Consider the following 19,920-nt stretch of genomic DNA (forward strand, 5'->3'; position numbering starts at 1 on the left):
ATGACTGGAAACATGACGGTGTGTGTGACATTACCTGGTCTTTACCACTCAATAGCTTCACCTGATAACTTTCAAGTCATGCAAGCATTGAGCCACTTTAATAATAGAACACCATAGCATACAAGTCAGCATAGATGAATGTGTTTAAATGTACTTTTACCTGTGTCCAGGGATCATCTGGGATTGGCCCATCATTTAACGTCATAGGAACAGGGCTGGTCTCATTCTCAACTGCTGCTGCAGGAGTCTGAAGGCCTTTCACCTGAAATATAGAAGGACAAGAATGGATTTAGAACTGAATGAAGAGACATTCACAGGCAAATAAGATCATCTAGTGGTCAAACATTTCTGAAACAGCACAGTGCTTCAACCAAGAGCACAGCATGGTCTTTAGGACTCATCAGCAGCTATTATGATCGGATCAATGCAAAGATTGTGTTTAAAGATGCAACAGCTCAGAGAGTGCACAATGATGAATGTTAAAATCACAGCTGAGGTCATGTCAGGTGTTACCATGGTGCCTTAAAAACAGTTACAGTAAGAACTGGACGGGAGGGCCCCACATGGCTCACACTAGAGACAAGGGAGTGTGTAAAGGAGGGACTACAGAAAGAATGCATTTGGAAAATTGAAGGACCCCATAAGGACATGACTGGAAACATGACGGTGTGTGTGACATTACCTGGTCTTTACCACTCAATAGCTTTTCTTCTGTTGCTGCAGGAGCTTGGGTTTTTTTTCACCTGGATCACAGAAAGAACTCATCTTAAATCACATCACAGATCAAAGACTCAACACATTTACATTGTCATAGTCCAGAGTAATATTAGAAACATCGATAATATCAGAGAAATACAACATTTGTTTTTTGTAAAAAATAAAAATAAAAAAATCAAGAAATCTACACCTAATCTAACCAACTCACCTCAGTACGCCAAGGCCATTTTGCTTTACCATAGTCATAATCAGTTTCATCTCCTATTCCTATTTTCTTAAGAGAAAAAAGGCACAAGAGTGGCTTGTCGTCAACTATGATTTTTTTCATGGCACAATTTGGATTTTTGTGGTTGTCATTGACTAGTCGTCCGAGAGATCCATCTTCTTCAGATGCATCCAGGCTGAAAAGCATAAGAAAAATTGTTGTAGTTTAAAGTTTTATTGAAAGATGCATTTTCAAAAGAAATTCCTAAGAGTAGGGATGCACGATATTGGGATTTTGGCCGATATCCGATATTTAAAACTAGTGTTGCACCGATACCAGTATCGGACGGGGCCCCGATACTGCCCTAAAATGGTGGTATCGGTAAGTACCAACAAATAGGGCACCGATACCATTTTGAGAGCCATAAGTTTATTCAACTATTGTCACCCATTCCTGGTAGGCAATACAAAGTTCTACTGGATTCACTTTGTATTAGATTTTTTCCTGCTTCACAAAGGTAGGCAGCAGCTTTACAAAGCCATGATGGCAATTATTTTACATTATTATGGTATCGGTATCGGCCGATACTGCACAGCCAGGTATCGGGTATCGGTATCGGGGCCAAAAATGGCATTGGCGCAACACTATTTAAAACTCATGTAGCCGATAACCGATATCGATACCGATGTTAAAGCTGGACAAAAATAAGTAGTCATTGAAAATAGCAGTTTTGTTATCCATTTCTGATCAAATTGATTTTTAAAAACGCGGTATCGATCTATTTTACTTTCAAAATCTGGTGAAATTTCATCGTTCTGTTACAAACTCTCGTGATATTTTGCAAATTCTTGTGAGATTTTGTTAGTAAAATAGATCGATACCGCATCAATATATCAACATATAAAAATATGGCAAGATTTTGTGAATTTTTGGGGGATTTCGTAGCATAACGATGACATTCAGCAATATTTCATTAGTAAAAGAGATTGATATGGTGTTTTTAAATGGCAATATATCAGCATATGAAGATATTGGGATATTTTAATGTATCAATATTTTTTCCCTCATCTTTAGAAGTTTTTAAGTCTGTAAAAAAGAAGTTTTTGAGGAAGAAGAAGTAGTAGTATTTATTTATTTTTTTTTAGACTTTAGAAACTCAGAAGCTGATCAAATATCGGGTTAAATATCGGTGGGGTGGTCGATGTCCGATATTCAGTTTTAAGGCCGATACAGGCCGATACCGATAGGGGGCCGATTATATCGTGTATCCCTACCTAAGAGTATGTGTCTTTTAAAACATTATTCAAATATTAAACCCATGTTTTGGGGTCAAATCAGAATTTATCCTATCTAACAAAACATCCATCTATTCATGCTTACCACAGGCGATTGTTCCGATACTCAAAGTCAAAGAGAAATGTGCTTTCAATCTTTGAGTATTGTCTTGACCGGCATTCTTCCTGTGTCAGGAGTTTACCCCAATACTCCAAGACGAAGTCCCCTGGTTCAATGGGGTGTGTGGCAAAAACTCCTCTTCCTATAGTAATATAAAATAAGTCAGCATTTAATTCTGGGAACTCAAAAAGAAATGCAGCACTCTTTAAAAGTGAGGTTGAGGTTCTTATGTCTCATTGTATTACCTGCAGACAATGCTCAGCACTCTCCAAGTTGTGTTGCTCAGTGTACAGGTAAACTGCTTTTTTGATCAGCCTTTATGTGGCCATCTAATGTTTTTGATGCTGACCCATCCAGATCAATGTATCATTGAGGTCGCGTCTGCTCTATTCTGTTCCCTTTACCTGAGAGTGCTGTGTACCATTTAGTGCAGGCAACACACTAATGAAGCATACGGACATCATACAACTCAGACTTTTGACAGACAGATGTACTGTATTGATCCCAAACTGGGAAATTACAGTTTAGCAGCAGCAAGGCATGGAACTAAAAAAGCATATTTATATATACACAGGTACTACCAAAACAATTAAAATATATCCTGAAAAAGTTACAATTAAATTACAACTAAAAAGATCAAAAGCCAAACTACACAACCTCATACATATGTGCAATTCTTATATTTCAATTCAGATAAAATCCCATTCTACAATCCACAGTGTAAATTTGTAAAATATAATCGTATCATATACCTTTATACCTCAATACAACTTTCTGTCTGCATAATAACAAAACTACAAAAAACATACATACAACAACATAACAATTCTTTATAAAATACATAACTTGTTACCTATGTTACACATACTACCATCAAACCTTCATCTTCATCTAAACTAAAAATAAATCATACACACGACCAAAAAAACAACACACAAAATACATCCCACCACAAAAAACACCATCACCACCCCACATCCTACCCATTTTTTATAAACAACAACAAACTCCCTCCAACTTTTTCATTATAATAAAAAAAAAACAAAACATACAATCTAAATACAACAACCCCCCCCCCCCCCCCACCCCCCCCCCCCCAAAAACCACAATAACCAATTTCAAAAACCCAAATCTCCTACCCACTAACCATATTCTCAACCCCAACCCATCATTCCCTCACATCCACAAACATCATTCTCCACATATTTCACACCATCAAAATGACCTACACACTCAGAAGACCCTGTCACCACAGCACACTACTGTCTCCAGCACTCACACTCGCGCCTTCTGTGTGCGCCTGATAGTGCTCACCTAGATGAGCGTTCAAGAGATCTCTCAGATATATAACTACAGGACTCTCATATAAGAGAGATATCTGAGAAGAGATCTTACTCACACTCATATGCTCCGCCCCCTCACTTTGGACCATTGAGTTCATACCTCGCTCTCTACCTGACATATCGATCATGTGTGTGGTTCCAACATCCCATAGACACAAAAACCCTCTGTCCCAAAAACCCCCCAATCAACATCCAATCCCCAGAATACTACCTTCTCACCAACCATACCCCAACCCATGTACCCCCATTCCACATCCTACACGATACCATACCCATCCCTACAACAAATGACTGTTTTTCTCTACTCTACCTGTACTATCCCAAAACATGTGTCTAAAGTGTGCTAAGTCATTGCTAGCATGATTCATACTTGAACTCACAAAGAGACGTTCATACCACTTGAATTTTTACATGACAATCACTGGTGTCTACCCCCAAATAAACACTAAATAATACTCACAATTCCAACAACTCTCACGTTACCACCTAAACCCACATAACATCATCAGCAAAACCATATTATACAAACACAACTTGATTCATACCACAATAACTCAATACCTAAAAAAACAATCATACCATGCACACCAAGCCTCTCACTCTCTCTCATACTAATCTTCTCTCTCACCCCTATCTCTCCTTATATAGGTTCCACGCCACAGCCCATCAAGACATCTGCTGACACACTGTACTATATGTGTGTGTGTGTGTGTGGTCACAAACACTTTACATTATCATTCCACACATCACCCCACCCATATGATATACGCTAACCCCCCACTCCCCAACATCTCCATTACTCCTGTTCAACACACTCAGTATATCCCCCATTAAAACATTATACACCAATAATAACTATGCAACAACATACCAATTCCTAAATACAAATAATAAAAAACAATTGCCGTAACTATTGAATTACTCCTACAACCCCGAAAATGTCACCCTCCCACCTCCTGAGAGAGAGACCTTCATACCACACATCGCAGAAGATATATAATCTACTCAATCCACTCCTCAGCATATGTCATCCACTATCTCACAGAATCACTCTGTGTCAAGTACAAGACACAATCCTAGAGAGGACTAATTCACCGATATAATCCAATTGTGCTAGACCACACTACTCTCGCTGTCTCTCTCCCATCCTCCTGTTAGAGTGTGGACACCCTCCTTCTATGAGCTCCCGTACTGATTTAGAATGCATGTGAATACACGTCGATGTTACTAGTTGCTGTAGCCCGCTGGAGGACTAAGTGTGCGGTCATTGACACAACACTACCACTCATCTCACACTAAGTGAGTCACGAAGATCTCTCAAACTAGTGTGCAGAATCGTGTGGACTAACATGAATCGATGTCTAAAAGATCAAGCGCTCTCCAGATACCCAATATAGAAGCTAGTTGAGATGAGCATGTATGATGCACGCGCAGAAGAGTTAAAGATCAGGCTGTGTTTAGGTTCGCCATAAAGTGGTGGGAGGCATGTGTGCTGATCTGTAAACTGCGTGTAAGAGAATCAAGCACGTAGCACACTTCTAATTTGCAAGTTTGGTTGGTGAGGTTGCATATAAGAGAGATGGAAGATCTTGTGAATTATGCATATGATCGTCATGTGGGCTGCGCACACGCGCAGTTAATTCTATAATGAGAAAAGTATGTAAGAGGAGTTAGAGATGAGTAGTTGCTCCGCAGTACCTGTGTTAGTAACACTGTCTGTAACCTTCTCACACTCAGAGAGATGCTTAGCGCGAATAGATGTCATCGCTGCGCTCGAATAGAACACTGAAGAGAGAGTGACGAGCTAGCTTTAATGTGTTCGCTCTCACTAGACGCAAGAAATCTCCTCAGATCTCTCACAAAGACAAAGTGGCCTCCTGTGTTGTCGAGTACGCAATGTAGATACTCTGGGTGCAGCGTCTCTTCGTTGCGCTGCGTGAGGATTAGGACTTCGCTACAGAGAAGATTGGTGTGAGTTCTGTCAGATGGGGCATAGTACAGGTGGTGTCTTCTTCGTTGCGTGCTATTTGTCGCAGTTTGTGTGAGTTGTTAGATATCTACAGAAGATGTTTTAGTACAGTTTGGTATAAGAGCGCGTTGTGTGACTTTAGCTAGGTCTCATGTGTGACAGAGAAGCACGACAAGAGACATGATGTTATTTAATTGTTTGAGTGTGCTATGACAATATATTGGCGTGTTCAATGTTCCTAGGCTAGCGCGATGGAGCATGTGAGCGTGTGATGTGTGTAAAGATCAAACTGTTAACTTCGCAGAGATCACGGCGCTCTAGAGCTTACGCTCAGGTTCGTGTGAGAGACTAGTGTCGTCACTGATGATGGTACATGTACCCACAGATCCATGTCCGATTATCTTCCGAGATCTGATATCTCCGGCGCTCAGTCCTCCTGTCACATGCGGTCTGTCGCGTGTGGGTGAACCCTCGTTTTCTGCTCTCTTCAATGTGGTGAACTTCCTGTGGTTCCTGAGTTCTTGTTTGCCCCAAAAATCAAAGATCGCATGTGTCAAATCAGTCATCAGTAGCGTCCCATCACACACACTAACTAGACCGACTAGCCTGTGCGATCCACCTAACAACAATATCTAACTACAGTCGCCGTTTCGGCCGCACACGCCTCACGCTCCATGTTTGCTGCCAACTACCCCCTCCCTCCCCTATTCGCTCGACCCCCCTCGCCGAGGCGGTCCTCGCCTGTAACCAAGCGCCACGCTGTAGTAGGCCAACCACCTGCACATGCGGCGCTGGCTCGCTCCGCCGTATTTTTATTCCTTCCCCCGTTTCAGTCTAGTGGATGTGATGACGGCGGCGGCGGATGACGCATTAATCGCGCAACACAACTAATCGATGATTAAATTCGTTGCCAACGCTTTTAAAAGTCGATTTTTATCGATTCGTTGTTGCAGCCCTAATATATACACATATATACATATACACACACATTATTATTATTATAATAATATATATATATATATATATATATATATATAGCAGCAGTTCCGGTGACAGTTCCGATGGCTCGTCGAGGCTCGTTGCAGCAGTTCCAGTGGCTCGCTGGCAAATGGCACGCCGTATTACTGGCCGGAGCCACTGAATTATTTTGTCATGTAGTTTTTTGATTGCTGTTCTTTGGTATTTAATTATTTTTTGGGTATTTTTCGGCAAATGCCTTATTTATAGTACTTCTAACTAGATTGTTTTATATATATATATATATATATATATATATATATATATATATATATAGATAGTGATGTTATCGCTTAATAACCTGTATTAAAATGTACTCTTTATGTGTTTTTTTTTTTTTATTGTGATGTTATTGCTTAATAAACTGCATTAAAACTTTTATACGATCACATTTACTTGATGGAACGGAGTAGTTTATCTGCCTATAAGTGGCCTCGGCCGGCAGCAGCCGCCATCAGCCTCTCCGATGTCAGGCTGTGCCGGCAGCAGCCAGCATCAGCCTCTCCGAACGGCAAGCTCTGCCGGCAGCAGCCACAGTGGAACAAATGCACCAGGGGACCAGGAGGGTGCCAGCGTGTTTTCATGGGGGCACAGAAAAGCATGAAATAAAAAACAGGGCAAGGGATTTAAATATATTAAGAGAACTGCATGAAGGGAAATTTCTTTTCAATTAGGTTCAATAAAAATTCTATTTCTTATGAGGTCAATATACATTCATAATTTAGGAATTTTATATATTTATTTACTTAAGTTAAAATTGCCATTTTCTATTAAATCTGAATTAGAACTCAGAAAAACTGATAAATTCAGCTATAAAAAATCAGAGTACCTTTTTTTTTTGTTTAGAAAAAAAACATTTAGCAGATGAAAAATGGGATCGCTGATGAAGGTTCTCAGTCATCCAGGTCATAGTCATTCCGTAAAAATTCAAAAAATATCCACTGGACTTGGTTTTCAAGATTTGAAGACGTTTCGCCACCTCTCCAGGAAAGAAGAATTGAGAAGAATTGAGAAAGCTTCCTGGAGAGGTGACGAAACGTCTTCAAATCTTGAAAACCAAGTCCAGTGGATATTTTTTGAATTTTTACGGAAAAATTGGATCCTATCTCAATACGACTGAAGCTATCACCTTACTGTTTTTAAGGATACATTACAATAACATCACAATACATAAAAAAAAAAAAAAACTTCTACTTAGAGATACTATAAATAAGTTATTTGCCAAAAAAAGGCAAGAACAAAAAATAATAAATAAATAAATGAATAAATTAATATGGTATTATTAAGTTATTTAACAAAAACCGGCTGCTGCAGCCACCAAAACAGTGTCAGTAAACCTGGGCGTCGCTCGGTAAGCCTACTGATAGGACAGCTGGACTGTCATCATGGTGGCAGCGTAGTGGCCGCTGCCGACGGTGGTGGCTGCTGCCAGCAGAGCCTGCCATCGGAGAGGCTGATGGTGGCTGCTGCTGGGCGGTTCTAGACAGGGGCCAATGGGAGCCAGTGCCCCTGTAAATCATGTCCTGGCCCCTGTACTGAAGAAAAAATGCTTATAAGAAATTCTAATGATGATATGCGCTGGAACAGACTTGGTTACTAATAGGTCCTTTGGATCTATTTCATTTTTTTCCTTTACTAATATTTAAAAACAGTAAGGTGATAGCTTCAGTCGTATTGAGATAGGATCCCATTTTTCATCTGCTAAATGTTTTTTTTTCTAAACAAAAAAAGGTACTCTGATTTTTATAGCTGAATTTATCAGTTTTTCTGAGTTCTAATTCAGATTTAATAGAAAATGGTAATTTTAACTTAAGTAAATAAATATGTAAAATTCCTAAATTATGAATGTATATTGACCTCATAAGAAATAGAATTTTTATTGAACCTAATTGAAAAGAAATTTCACTTCATGCAGTTCTCTTTAATATATTTAAATCCCTTGCCCTGTTTTTTGTTTCATGCTTTTCTGTGCCCCCATGAAAACACGCTGGCCCCCTCCTGGCCCCCTGGTGCATTTGTTCCACTGTGGCTGCTGCCGGCAGAGCTTGCCGTTCGGAGAGGCTGATGGTGGCTGCTGCCGGCACAGCCTGACATCGGAGAGGCTGATGCTGGCTGCTGCCGGCCGAGGCCACTTATAGGCAGATAAACTACTCCGTTCCATCAAGTAAATGTGACCGTATAAAAGTTTTAATGCAGTTTATTAAGCAATAACATCACAATCAAAAAAACAAAACATATAAAGAGTACATTTTAATACAGGTTATTAAGCGATAACATCACTATATATATATATATATATATATATATATATATATATATATATATATATATATATAAATATATAAAACAATCTAGTTAGAAGTATTATAACTAAGGCATTTGCCGAAAAACGGCCAGAAAAATACCCAAAAAATAATTAAATACCAAAGAACAGCAATCAAAAAACATGACAAAATAATTCAGTGGCTCCGGCCAGTAATACGGCGTGCCATTAGCCAGCGAGCCACTGGAACTGCTGCAACGAATTGAGCTCTCTGTCTCTCAGGAATGGTTTGACCAAGGTATTATTCTATTAAATCAGCTTATTTCTCCAGATGGGGATCTTATGAGCTGCAATGAATTTGTTTTCCATTTTCATTTCCGTCCCAAAAGTAGAATATACTCATTTAAAATTTTACACAAATACTACCCAGTATAACTTTTTTTTTATTACAGTTTCTGCTCTGCATATCCTGAATCCCATTTATTTTGGAATTGCTCATACAGCAAAAGGTTTTGGAAAGATGTTTCCAAGTTCATTACTGACAATTTATTGGAAGGTTTTTTTACTGTCTTTTGAATATGTAGTTTTAGGATTTCTAAAATATGATAAGGGGATAGAACAAAGGGCTCATGTCATCAACTTATTTATCATTATGGCCTTTTACACAAATGTAAATTCTCCCAGCAGAAGCCGCTGTCCCTAGTATTGTTTATTTCATATATCAATACAATCAAAACAACTTTCAACAAGAAGGCAGTGAAAACTATATTTTTCTATATGTTCAAACTACAACTTCTGTTCTGAATGAGTTAATCTTTTCTTGAATTGTTTTGTAATAGATCCCCTTGGTATGTAGTTGCCCCTTATCTTTCTATTTTCTTCTTTTATTTTTTCTCAAATCCGCCCCTGTTTTCAGGCTTATGTTAACTGTAAAGACTTATCTTGGTTGTTTACACTACGCCTTTTCCACCCAAAACGGCGTCTTAGCAACAAATGTAACGTGACATAATTGTTTACTTATATCACTTCTCTTGTATGCATTTGAAAATTTTGCTTAATAAAATTTATATTTACAAAAAAAAGCCAGAAGCTGCGTTAGCTTCGCGCTAGCTTCGCGCTAGCTTCGCGCTAGCTTCCGACTATTGTAACCCCAGAAACTAAATGCTAACAGTAATATGAAATAATGCTGTTGTGTAAAAAAAACTCACGGACTCGACCTGTTGAATGCAGAGGCAGAGAAATGTAAACTACTCACCGATTTTCAATCACTTTATCGTTGTCTGGCTTGACTCTTCTGTTACTTGTGTACGTTCCTTCCGTGTTGTCAGTGCAGCGATTTGATTGGCCAAAAGTTTCCAATTCGCGCGGTGTGTATCCAACATCGCGGGAAGTGTAACATCTGACTTCCGGTGGAAAGCGGAAGACGGACACACACCTTTACACACATACCCGATTATTGCTACCATACCGGCCAATTTTAAGAGATGGAAAAAAAAGCAATGGCAGCATCAGGGGGGGCTGCTGAGCACATTTGAATTGAAATCGGATTGGGGCCCAGCATTTTGGGCCCCACTCCGATTTTGGACCCCCTGCAGTGAGTGTGCTCCCACCGATGGGACCCTGCACGGATAGATATGTAAGGACACACACACACACACACACACACACATATATGTATATATATATATTCAGTGGTTTATTTTTGTATTCTTTCCTTCGAAGTAGAAAGTACATTATGGCTCCCCTGAGAAGTGAAATTACTGTAGCTCTTAGTGCAACATGCTGAAAGCAATAAAAATAAGGATCCTCTTCTCTAATGGTGCATTAACACAGCACGTGGTGAAGGCAGGTAGTTCACAGCATTTATTAATACTTCAGGAGTTTAATCTATATCTATGTTTGTAATAATTGATTGTCGTAGGTATTTTATTGAATATTTCTTTACATGCTGGTCTTACTTGTGCATTATACGTTAGCTGAAATGGTGCATAATTAAAGTTTCCTTAAGCACTAAACTGTAATACTGTGGGGGAAAAAAACAGTAAGGGATGGAGAGGGAGGTTGATAACTGACCTTTGGATATACACTGCTCAAAAAATAAAAGAAACATGTAAACAACACAATATTTAAACTATCCACTTAGGAAGAAATTTCACATGCTGTTGTACAAATAAACAATAGCTGGAAATTATTGGAAATTAGCAAGACGCACTCAGTAAAGGAGAGGTTCTGCGGGTGAGGACCACAGACCACTTCTCCGTAACTACGCTTTCAGGCTGATTTTTTGGTCACTTTTGAATGTTGGTGATTCTTTTACACTCGTAGTAGCATGAGACATACACAAGTGGCTCAGGTAGTGCAGCACACCCAGGATGGCACATCAATGTGAGCTGTGGCAGGAAGGCTTGCTGTATCCATCAGCATAGTGTCCACAGGCTGAAGGTGTTACCAGGAGAAAGGCCAGTACAGCAGGAGACACGGAGGGCAACAACCCAACAACAGGATAGCTACCATTGGCTTTATGCAAGGCGGACCAGGAGGAGCACTGCCAAAAGACTGCAAAATGACCCCCAGCAGGCCACAAATGTGCATGTGTCTGCATAAACGGTTAGAAACCGACTCCATGAGGATGGTATGAGGGCCAGACGTCCACAGATGAAGGTAATGCTCAAAGCCCAATACCAAACACAACATTTGACATTTGCCAGACAACATTAGGATTGGTAAATTCACCACTGGTGCCCTGTGCTCTTCACAGATGAAAGCAGGTTCACACTGAGCACATGTGACAGAATTTGGAGACACCTTGGAGAGCGTTCTGCTGCCTGCAACATCCTTCAGCATGACCGATTTGGTAGTGGGTCGGTAATAGTGTGGGGTGGCATTTCTTTGCCGGCACAGCTCTCTATGTGCTCGCCACAGATAGCATGAATGTCACTAGGGACTGAGATGAGATCCTCAGACCCCTCTGTGAGACCATATGCCAGTGCAGTTGAACCTGAGTTGCAGGACAATGCTAGACCTAATGTGGATGGAGAGTGTCAGCAGTTCCTGCAAGATGAAGGAAATGAACCTCCGGATTTTCCTCCCTGTTGCGCAGACCTGAATCTGATTGAGCACATCTGGGACATTAGGTCTTGATCCATCCAACCAACGTCATGTTGTACAATAGACTGACCAGGTGATGACGGATACTTTAGTCTAGGTTTGGTGAGGAGATCCCTCCGGAGACCAACCATACCCTCATCAGGAGCATGCTCAGGTGTTGTAGGGAGGTCATACAGGCATGTGCAGGCCACACACAACACTGAGCCTAATTTAGACCTATTTTAACGACTTTACATCAAAGTTGGATCAGCCTGTAGTTGGTTTTTCCATTTTAATTTTTGGTGCAACTCCAAATCAAGGCCTCAATTGGTTAATACATTTGATTTCTATGGATGATTTACATGTGATTTTGTTGTCAGCACATAAACTTTGTACAGAACAAACAGAACAAAGTACTGGATGGGAATCCTGTTTCTATGAATGACTGGCTGTGCTCTCTTTCATCCTCTGACATGGGAGCTAATCTGCCTGGCAGTGTGTTTCCTGAACGGTGCCGCCTTTTACAGTTGCTTCTCTGTATCTCTGCTTCTGTCTCCTTGAACCCCAGTCGGCCTCAGCAGATGGCCGCTCACACTGAGCCTGGTTCTGCTGGAGGTTTCTTCCGGTTAAAAGGGAGTTTTTCCTCTCCACTGTCGCTACAAGCGTGCTTAGTGTGAGGGATTGCTGAAGAGTCAATGAGTCGATGCAATCAGCTGGTTTTCCTTAGATAGAAAACTTTGAATCAATCTGACTGGATGATCTGGTTGAACTTTAAAGTGCCTTGAGATGATATGTTGTGAATTGGCTCTATATTCAGATTTAGGATGTGTTAATTGAGCGTTCCCTTTATTTTTTTGAGCAGTGTAGTTAAGCAAACACAGACACTAAAGTTTGTCCATTTTACCTTCGGAGTGGGGGTGCTGGGCTGCTGATAGCCACAGAGAAACTGATGTTTCAAAGTAAAAACACAAAGAAGACAGAAGAGAGACGAGGTCTGAGTTGAAGAGGTGTTTGTGGTAAAAGCCCCCCTCCCCCCAACCTCACACTGCACGACAACAGAGAGGAAACATACAGTGCAATAGTGTTTTTGTTTGTTGGCTTTACCATAGCGACATCAGCTTGGAAGATCTGCTTGATAAACTTGTTCTTGGACGAGTGGACGAGCTGGATGATGTCTGTGTGAAGGCTGTCACGGTTTTTCTCTAGAAATCCTGACCGATGAATGAAAGGGGAAATAATACAAATGGATCAGATATCATCTTAATATTAACAATATGATTTAAACTGTGAAGGTTAGTGCAAATGGTATGCTTCAAAGATAGAGAGGTTTTGAGGTGTGGTTTGCTGGTTCCAATGTTGAACCAATAAGCAAGGCAAATTTATTTGTATAGCACAATTCAGTACAAAGTTAAAAACAGTTGGACTAAAAAAAAATGTAAAAGTTGAACTAATGATGTTTTAGTTGAACTGTTTAACTAGAACAGTCGAAGGCAATCCTAAACAAATGTGTTTTTAGTCTTGATTTAAAGGAACTCAGGCTTTCCGCACTTTTACAGTTTTCTGGAAGTTTGTTCCAGATAAGTGGAGCATAGGAACTAAATGCTGCTTCTCCATGTTTAGTTCTGTTTCTAGGTATGCAGAGCAGGCTGGAGCCAGAAGACCTGAGTGGTCTGGAGGGTTGATACACTGATAGCAAGTCTGTGATGTATTTAGCTGCTAAGCCATTCAGAGATTTTTAGACTAACAGAAGTATTTTGAAGTCTATTCTCTGAGATACAGGGAGCCAGTGGAAGGACTTTAGAACCGGGGTGATGTGCTCTACTTTCTTAGTCTTAGTGAGGACACGGGCAGCAGCGTTCTGGATCAGCTGCAGCTGTCTGATCCACTTTTTAGGCAGACCTGTGAAAACACTGTTGCAGTAATCGATTCGACTAAAAATAAACGCATGGATTAGTTTTTCCAGATCATGCTGAGACATTAGTCCTTGAATCCTGGAAATGTTCTTCAGGTGATAGAAAGCCGACCTTGTAATTGTCTTTAAATGCTTTTGGAGGTTCAAGTCTGAATCCAGCACTACACCTAGATTTCGGGCCTGATCAGTGGTTACTAGCTGAAGCGACTGAAGCTGTGTGCTAACTTTAGATCTCTCCTCTATTGGTCCAAAGATTATTACTGCAGCAGATTTATAAATAAAAGTATCAGTTCATTATCAAATTATTTACAACTTTATCTCTGTTTTCCATCAAAGCAGAGGTCCTGAATATATGTCGGATTTTTATTGAGTTAAAAATGTGCTCAAAAAAAATTATAAAAATTGTGATGCATGTTATTTCATGGTAGGTGTTTAAACTGTAACTCATCACAGTTTTTAATGTTGGTCATTTTTAGCTTTTCATCCAGATCAGAATTTGTTTCCAGTATTTAAGATTTCATCAATCTTGAATCAATTTGACTGGATGATCTGGTTGAACTGTAAAGTGCCTTGAGATGACATGTGTTGTGAATTTGGCGCTATATAAATAAACTGAATTGAATTGAATCAAGCTGTAGCAGCAGATCAGAGTGCCTGTTACTCTTCTGTTGTTTAGGTTTGAGTTGTGTTTGTTACTAATGTACGTTGTGTATAACAGCTGGATTTTAGGATTGCTAGTTCTTCTTGAATTCATGTAGTTTGTAGTTAAAGTGCAAATGAGCTTTTTATTCTAAATATATTTCAAATCTTCAAAATCAAAGAGAAATCTTCCAGTTTTTCTTTCAATGTGGATGAAAAAGTTAAAGAAAGTACCTCTGGATTCATAATGCACCACTCCAGCAAAGTGTTGAATGCCAAACTGGGTTTCATAGCTGTTTTTAGGAGGAAAGTAGTTGGTGTTGAGCTTGTGCTGTGAGTTGAGTTTATACAACATTGTAGCGTCGGTCCCCTAATAAAAGATAAAGGACAACAGATGGTTTTTATTGTCTTCACGCCACGTATAACTGGATCTGTTTGCAGAATAAAATAAAAACGACATCTGTTTGTTTTGTACCTTTGGGAACTTGCTCTCTTCGTCGATGAGGGAGATGATGTTCATGGGTTTGTTGGCGATCATGTCTAGAGCGTCCTGGTTATCTGTGAACTCGATGTGCTGCCAGTTGATGTCCTCCAGGTTGTACTCCTCCTGCTCCAGTTTGAAGACATGGCGAACGAAGAACTGCTGCAGGTTCTCGTTGGCAAAGTTAATGCACAGCTGCTCAAAACTACAGAAGGAGACAGAAAGTTTCACAGACAATACAAGGAAAACAAGCTAGATAGAGTTTTAATCCCCCAGAAAAGATTAGCTACCTGTTGACGATGAAGTTCTCAAAGCCGAAGATGTCCAACAGTCCGATTGACCTTCTTATAACGCTACTCTCGCAGGTAGGAGGTCGGTAAATGGCTGCGTTTATTTTATCTACTATCCACACAAACAGCCTGCCGTAAATCCCCTGGACAAATATGGCACATTGTCAGCAGCAAACAAATTCAGTCCAGTCAGCAAGGAATAACCAATGGGTCATTAGTTATACCTAAAACTAATGCGTTCATAGTGATTTAAGAATTTACCGTTAATCAGGAAAAAGTCTGGTGACATTCAGAATTAAAACTTCTGAAGGTACTTTAAGTATGAAATGATTACATATTTTTCAATAAACGATCAGTGTGTTTAATTCAGAGTAATTGTCATTTGAATGTGCTTTACTGGAGGCATCCATGTTTGTCAAAGACCACCAGAAGATGGCAGGAGGGAGGTGTTGCTACCGTATTTTCATGACTATAAGGCGCACATAAACGTCTTTTTTTCCCCCTCAAAATGTGCGGTGCGCCCTATGGTGCGGTGCGCCCTATGTGTGTTGCAACTGCGACTTTTGAGACCACCTCATTGAGGAGATGATGAAAGAGTGGCTGAATGTAAGGAGACCAGGTGTTTTTTTTTCCACTCATCACCATCGCTGTTAATCTGACTCCATGTGTGCCCATCTCACAGCTGATGTGAAAAACATGGTGAAACAAATTAATGCTGTGCTCGCTGTGAACCGGACGCAGCAGGTGCAGCAGAAGCAGCGAGTTTACATGCAAAGTCAACGGTTGACGAGCGTATTGATGCAGCAAAAGGTCCCGCAGCGCGTTTTGAGCAGCAGGCGCAGCGTCGGGAGCGCGCCGCCAACGCGCTGCTGCTGCTCGAGACGCGCCACATCAACCAATCAGAGAAGCTGATCTGGGAGCTGACAGCGAGACAGACACAGCGCTCTGATGACACATGATATTAAAGCAAATGAAAGGGCTGGATGGATGAGGAGATGATGAAAGCGTGGCTGAGGCAGGTGTATGTGAGGAGACCAGGTGGTTTTTTCCACGCTTCACCATCGCTTTTAATATGTGACTCCATGCGTGCCCATCTCACTGCTGATGAGAAAAACATGGTGAAAAAAATAAACGCTGTGCTCGCCGTCTGACAAAGGAACTTCAACCGCTCGACATCGGTGTGAAGCGGCCGTTCAAAGTAAGGCTGCGAGCGGCGTGGGAGCGATGGATGACAGACGGAGACCACAGTTTCACGATAAGTGGAAGGCAGCGCCGGGCAAGTTACGCCACCGTTTGCGGATGGATTGTAGATGCTTGGACTAACGTGTCTGCTGGCTCTGTTGTTCAAGCTTTCGCAAAAGCCGGCATTATTTCTGAGGAGCCGCGCTGCACGGAAAGTGACTGACAGCGAAGAAGGGGAAACTGGCATGTCTGATTTAGCGCAGCTAAATCAGACATGCCAGTTTCCCCTTCTTCGCTTCTTCGAGGTGCTGTGTCTGCCAATCAGACAATCAGACACAGCACCTCAGAAACAGAGGATGATGACTTTGATGGGTTCGATTAATACTTTGTAATAAATACTTGAATAAAGCACAATCATACTCAGTTTTGCTCCCGCTCTATTTTTCTACCTGAAAACTTAATTCAACAGCAGCCTCTGGGCGGGTCTCCTCCTCTTCACCGCGGCGGCTGGCAGGTGTTTTTTCATCTAAATAATCTAAATCTTGCAGCTATATTTGATGAGATCAGTGGGAATAAAGTAGTTTTAATATGTTTTTAAGAGAGAAAGTCCACCTGAAAACTTAATAATTGCAGTCAGTTCATCCAGATTATCTATTTCTGTCGGAGGCGCTCAGACCCCCACATACCAGCGGTGCGCCGACAGGAGAAATCCTTTCATCAGCAGCCTCTAGGCTGGGCAGCCTCCGGGTTCACGCGGTGGCTGGCAGGTGTTTTTCATCTAAATAATCTAAACTGCAGGCACCAGGATACCGGTAATAAAAGCGAACATATTCCGTCGGCAGGTTTCAGGATTTTAAGTTAATTTAGGAGCGATCACAGCGCTGTGTCATCTGCGATGTGTCTGTCTCACGGCCAGCTGCCAGGTTTGATTAATACTTTTTAATAAATACATGAATAAAGCACAGTCATACTCAGTTTTGCCCCCGCTGTATTTTTAAATACGCAGTAGAGGTATTTAAAGGTAGTAGAGGACATGTAGCTGTATATAAAAAACGCGCCCTATAGTCCGGTGTGCCTTAGTTTTAGGTATAAATAATGATCCATTGATTATTCCTTGCTGACCGGACATTTTCTTTAACATGTACGGAAGAGGATTAGGGCCACTGAAAAAAAAAGTCACTTCTACATGTTTAAAATTTCTACTTATAAAATAGATTTTAGAAATTAAATGTTTTTTCTTTACTCTTGAACAAACTTAGCTCCCTACCAGCAGTGAATAATAAATACCTTAACGAAGGCGTCCCTGACATCCAGTCCTTGTTCCACACTGAGGGGCGTGGTGACGCTTTCACCCCGAGTGATGAGGGTTCGAGTGGTCAAGCACACCATCACATCCTTCGCTTCCACCTAAAACACAAAACACTTTTCTAAAATGGGTGGATTCTTTACTATTGTCATTCGAAAATATCTATGGTCAAATCAAACAGTCCAGCTCAAAATGACAAGTCCATGAAATCCCTGAAGTTTGCAAATGACATAATTCTTATTAGGATCATCTCTGAGTCTGCCTACAGGTGGATTATTGATCACCTGGTGCAGCCAGAACTGTCCTGAACTCAACAGTCTGAAAACAATAGAAGATGGACCCCCATCATTCTGTGCAACTCTCCAGCTGCCCTTCTCACCATCATTGCTCAGGACCTGAATAAGGATCTGAACCTTACCTCCCTCAACAAGAAGCATAGCATAGGACGTACTTAGGGTGGCATTTAAAAAAGTCCAACCTGCCAAAGACAATGATGGTGGACTTCTACTCTGCCATTAAAGGTATAGTGGAGGATCTTCTTTTTCCGGGTCTATCATCAAAATAAGAGGTCCTCCTAATTGTCAATCATTCTGGTGATATGTTTACGTTAAGGCCGTCCTGAGTGCTCGTCCCCGTTTTCACTTACCGGTGGTGAGTCTGACATAGTTGAAAAATTGCAAATCTTCTTTTGGAAAGTAAGCTTGTATGAGTGATGCAAACAGAAACTTTTAAACAAGAGCATGCACCAGGAGAAATGGGTTCGTGCACGCTCTCGCACATGTTTAATAGGCGTTTCCTCTCTGGAGCAGGTTGTTGTGCATGTGCATTTTTTTTTTTAAAGTGGAGAGGGCAGGTCTTTTCAACAATTCTCAAAAAGTCGCCCACTATACCTTTAATACCAAATCCCTCATCACCACCTAATACACTGCTGCCACCACCGGGGGTAAAGGGCAGGCTACAGAGTAGCATTCGCTGAGACTTGTTGCATAATTCCTTCTCTGTAAAACTGTACAACATCAGATCCGAGAGGTGAGTAGCTAAGTTTGCAGCTAACCCCCTCCCACCCTGGACAAAAACTCTGGTAGAAGAAAATAGTCATTGAGGACCAGAACACCCTGCCAAAAAAACCCAAACACAAAACAGCTTCTTCCCATGTGCTACTAGTCTCATTAATAAGGCCTGGGTCATCAAAAGTCACTTGTCCTTTTAGAGTAAAGAACAAGAACAAACAAACAAAGAACCCAGACATTGAATGTAGTGTGTACGTAAATGCCTTTATTGTCCAATAAATGGGGTGTTTAACCCATTAATGCAGTGGGCTGCCACTGTGCAGTGTGGGGTAAAAAATGTTGCGATATGTCTGTTCTTAGCCTCAAATGCTCTAAATGAAGGTCTTTAGAGATAAGAATGAAATAAATGTTTTGAGAAGATCCATCTGGCCAGTGAAAGATATATTAACCTAACAGCGAACGGCCTTGATGAACTCAAGTTGTTCTCCTCCAAATGCTCAAGTGTGAGAAAGTTCTTTGTGCAGGGGGTGGGTTGGTTCCCCTGTAGGAGTGTGTGTTGGGATTTTTGTAAGGTATAAATGTATGTACTAAGGTTGCCTCAGTCAGAGCCCTATCTCTACATCTGGGGACGTTAAATAAATTTGAACCTTCTTTCTTGCAAGAAATGCCTAAGTCTCAGCTTCCTAACTCCAGGAACCCAGAGTGCAGGCTGTGGGGAACAAACAGGGTACTTGCAACCTTTTCAGAGCACAAGTTCACTGCTCTAACCCACTAAGCCAACACTGCCTCAACAGGAGGAGAATAATATGTACAATATTTCACCTAATTTTATACTGTTGTTTATTATTCATAACTGCTTTGGTGCTGTTCCACTAAAACTTATTGCCTATTTGAAATCATATATTCCCCAAATTATATAATCCACTGAGGGGGCTGTATCTTCTCCAAAGCCAATAATCATTTGAGATCACCTTTATGCAGCTCATGGCCCAGCTTCTCTCTCCCGCAGGCAAGTTAACTTTCACCCAACTCCACCCTGGTTCCTCCCACATTCTCAGATTATTCTGTCCCACTCACCCCACTGGCTTATTCCACCACCAATAT

At 40.9% G+C, this 19,920-nt stretch overlaps 1 protein-coding gene and 1 long non-coding RNA gene across 3 annotated transcripts in view; both read right to left on the reverse strand.

Annotated features, from left to right (window-relative positions):
• The window catches only part of LOC119786809 (unconventional myosin-VIIa-like), a 121,364-nt gene that overhangs the window by 69,019 nt on the left and 32,425 nt on the right, over nt 1-19,920 (reverse strand). The window contains exons 12-17 of one of the 2 annotated variants that reach the window (XM_038290364.1): nt 17,788-17,907; nt 15,319-15,461; nt 15,023-15,233; nt 14,782-14,917; nt 13,101-13,207; nt 12,901-12,942 (exon numbers count right to left, since the gene is read on the reverse strand). In XM_038290364.1, the coding sequence (XP_038146292.1) occupies nt 12,901-12,942; nt 13,101-13,207; nt 14,782-14,917; nt 15,023-15,233; nt 15,319-15,461; nt 17,788-17,907 (759 nt within the window). The remainder of the gene's footprint in view (nt 1-12,900; nt 12,943-13,100; nt 13,208-14,781; nt 14,918-15,022; nt 15,234-15,318; nt 15,462-17,787; nt 17,908-19,920) is intronic. The other variant, XM_038290365.1, reaches the window with a different exon arrangement.
• On the reverse strand, nt 171-2,604 carry LOC119786814. The gene is made up of 4 exons (XR_005281237.1): nt 2,303-2,604; nt 926-1,118; nt 683-743; nt 171-262 (listed from the first exon to the last, which is right to left on the reverse strand). It is a non-coding gene; the product is annotated as an uncharacterized LOC119786814 (long non-coding RNA).

This window comes from Cyprinodon tularosa, unplaced genomic scaffold (assembly GCF_016077235.1).
Source record: "Cyprinodon tularosa strain WSP-4 unplaced genomic scaffold, ASM1607723v1 ctg28, whole genome shotgun sequence".
In the NCBI taxonomy this organism is placed as follows: domain Eukaryota; kingdom Metazoa; phylum Chordata; class Actinopteri; order Cyprinodontiformes; family Cyprinodontidae; genus Cyprinodon; species Cyprinodon tularosa.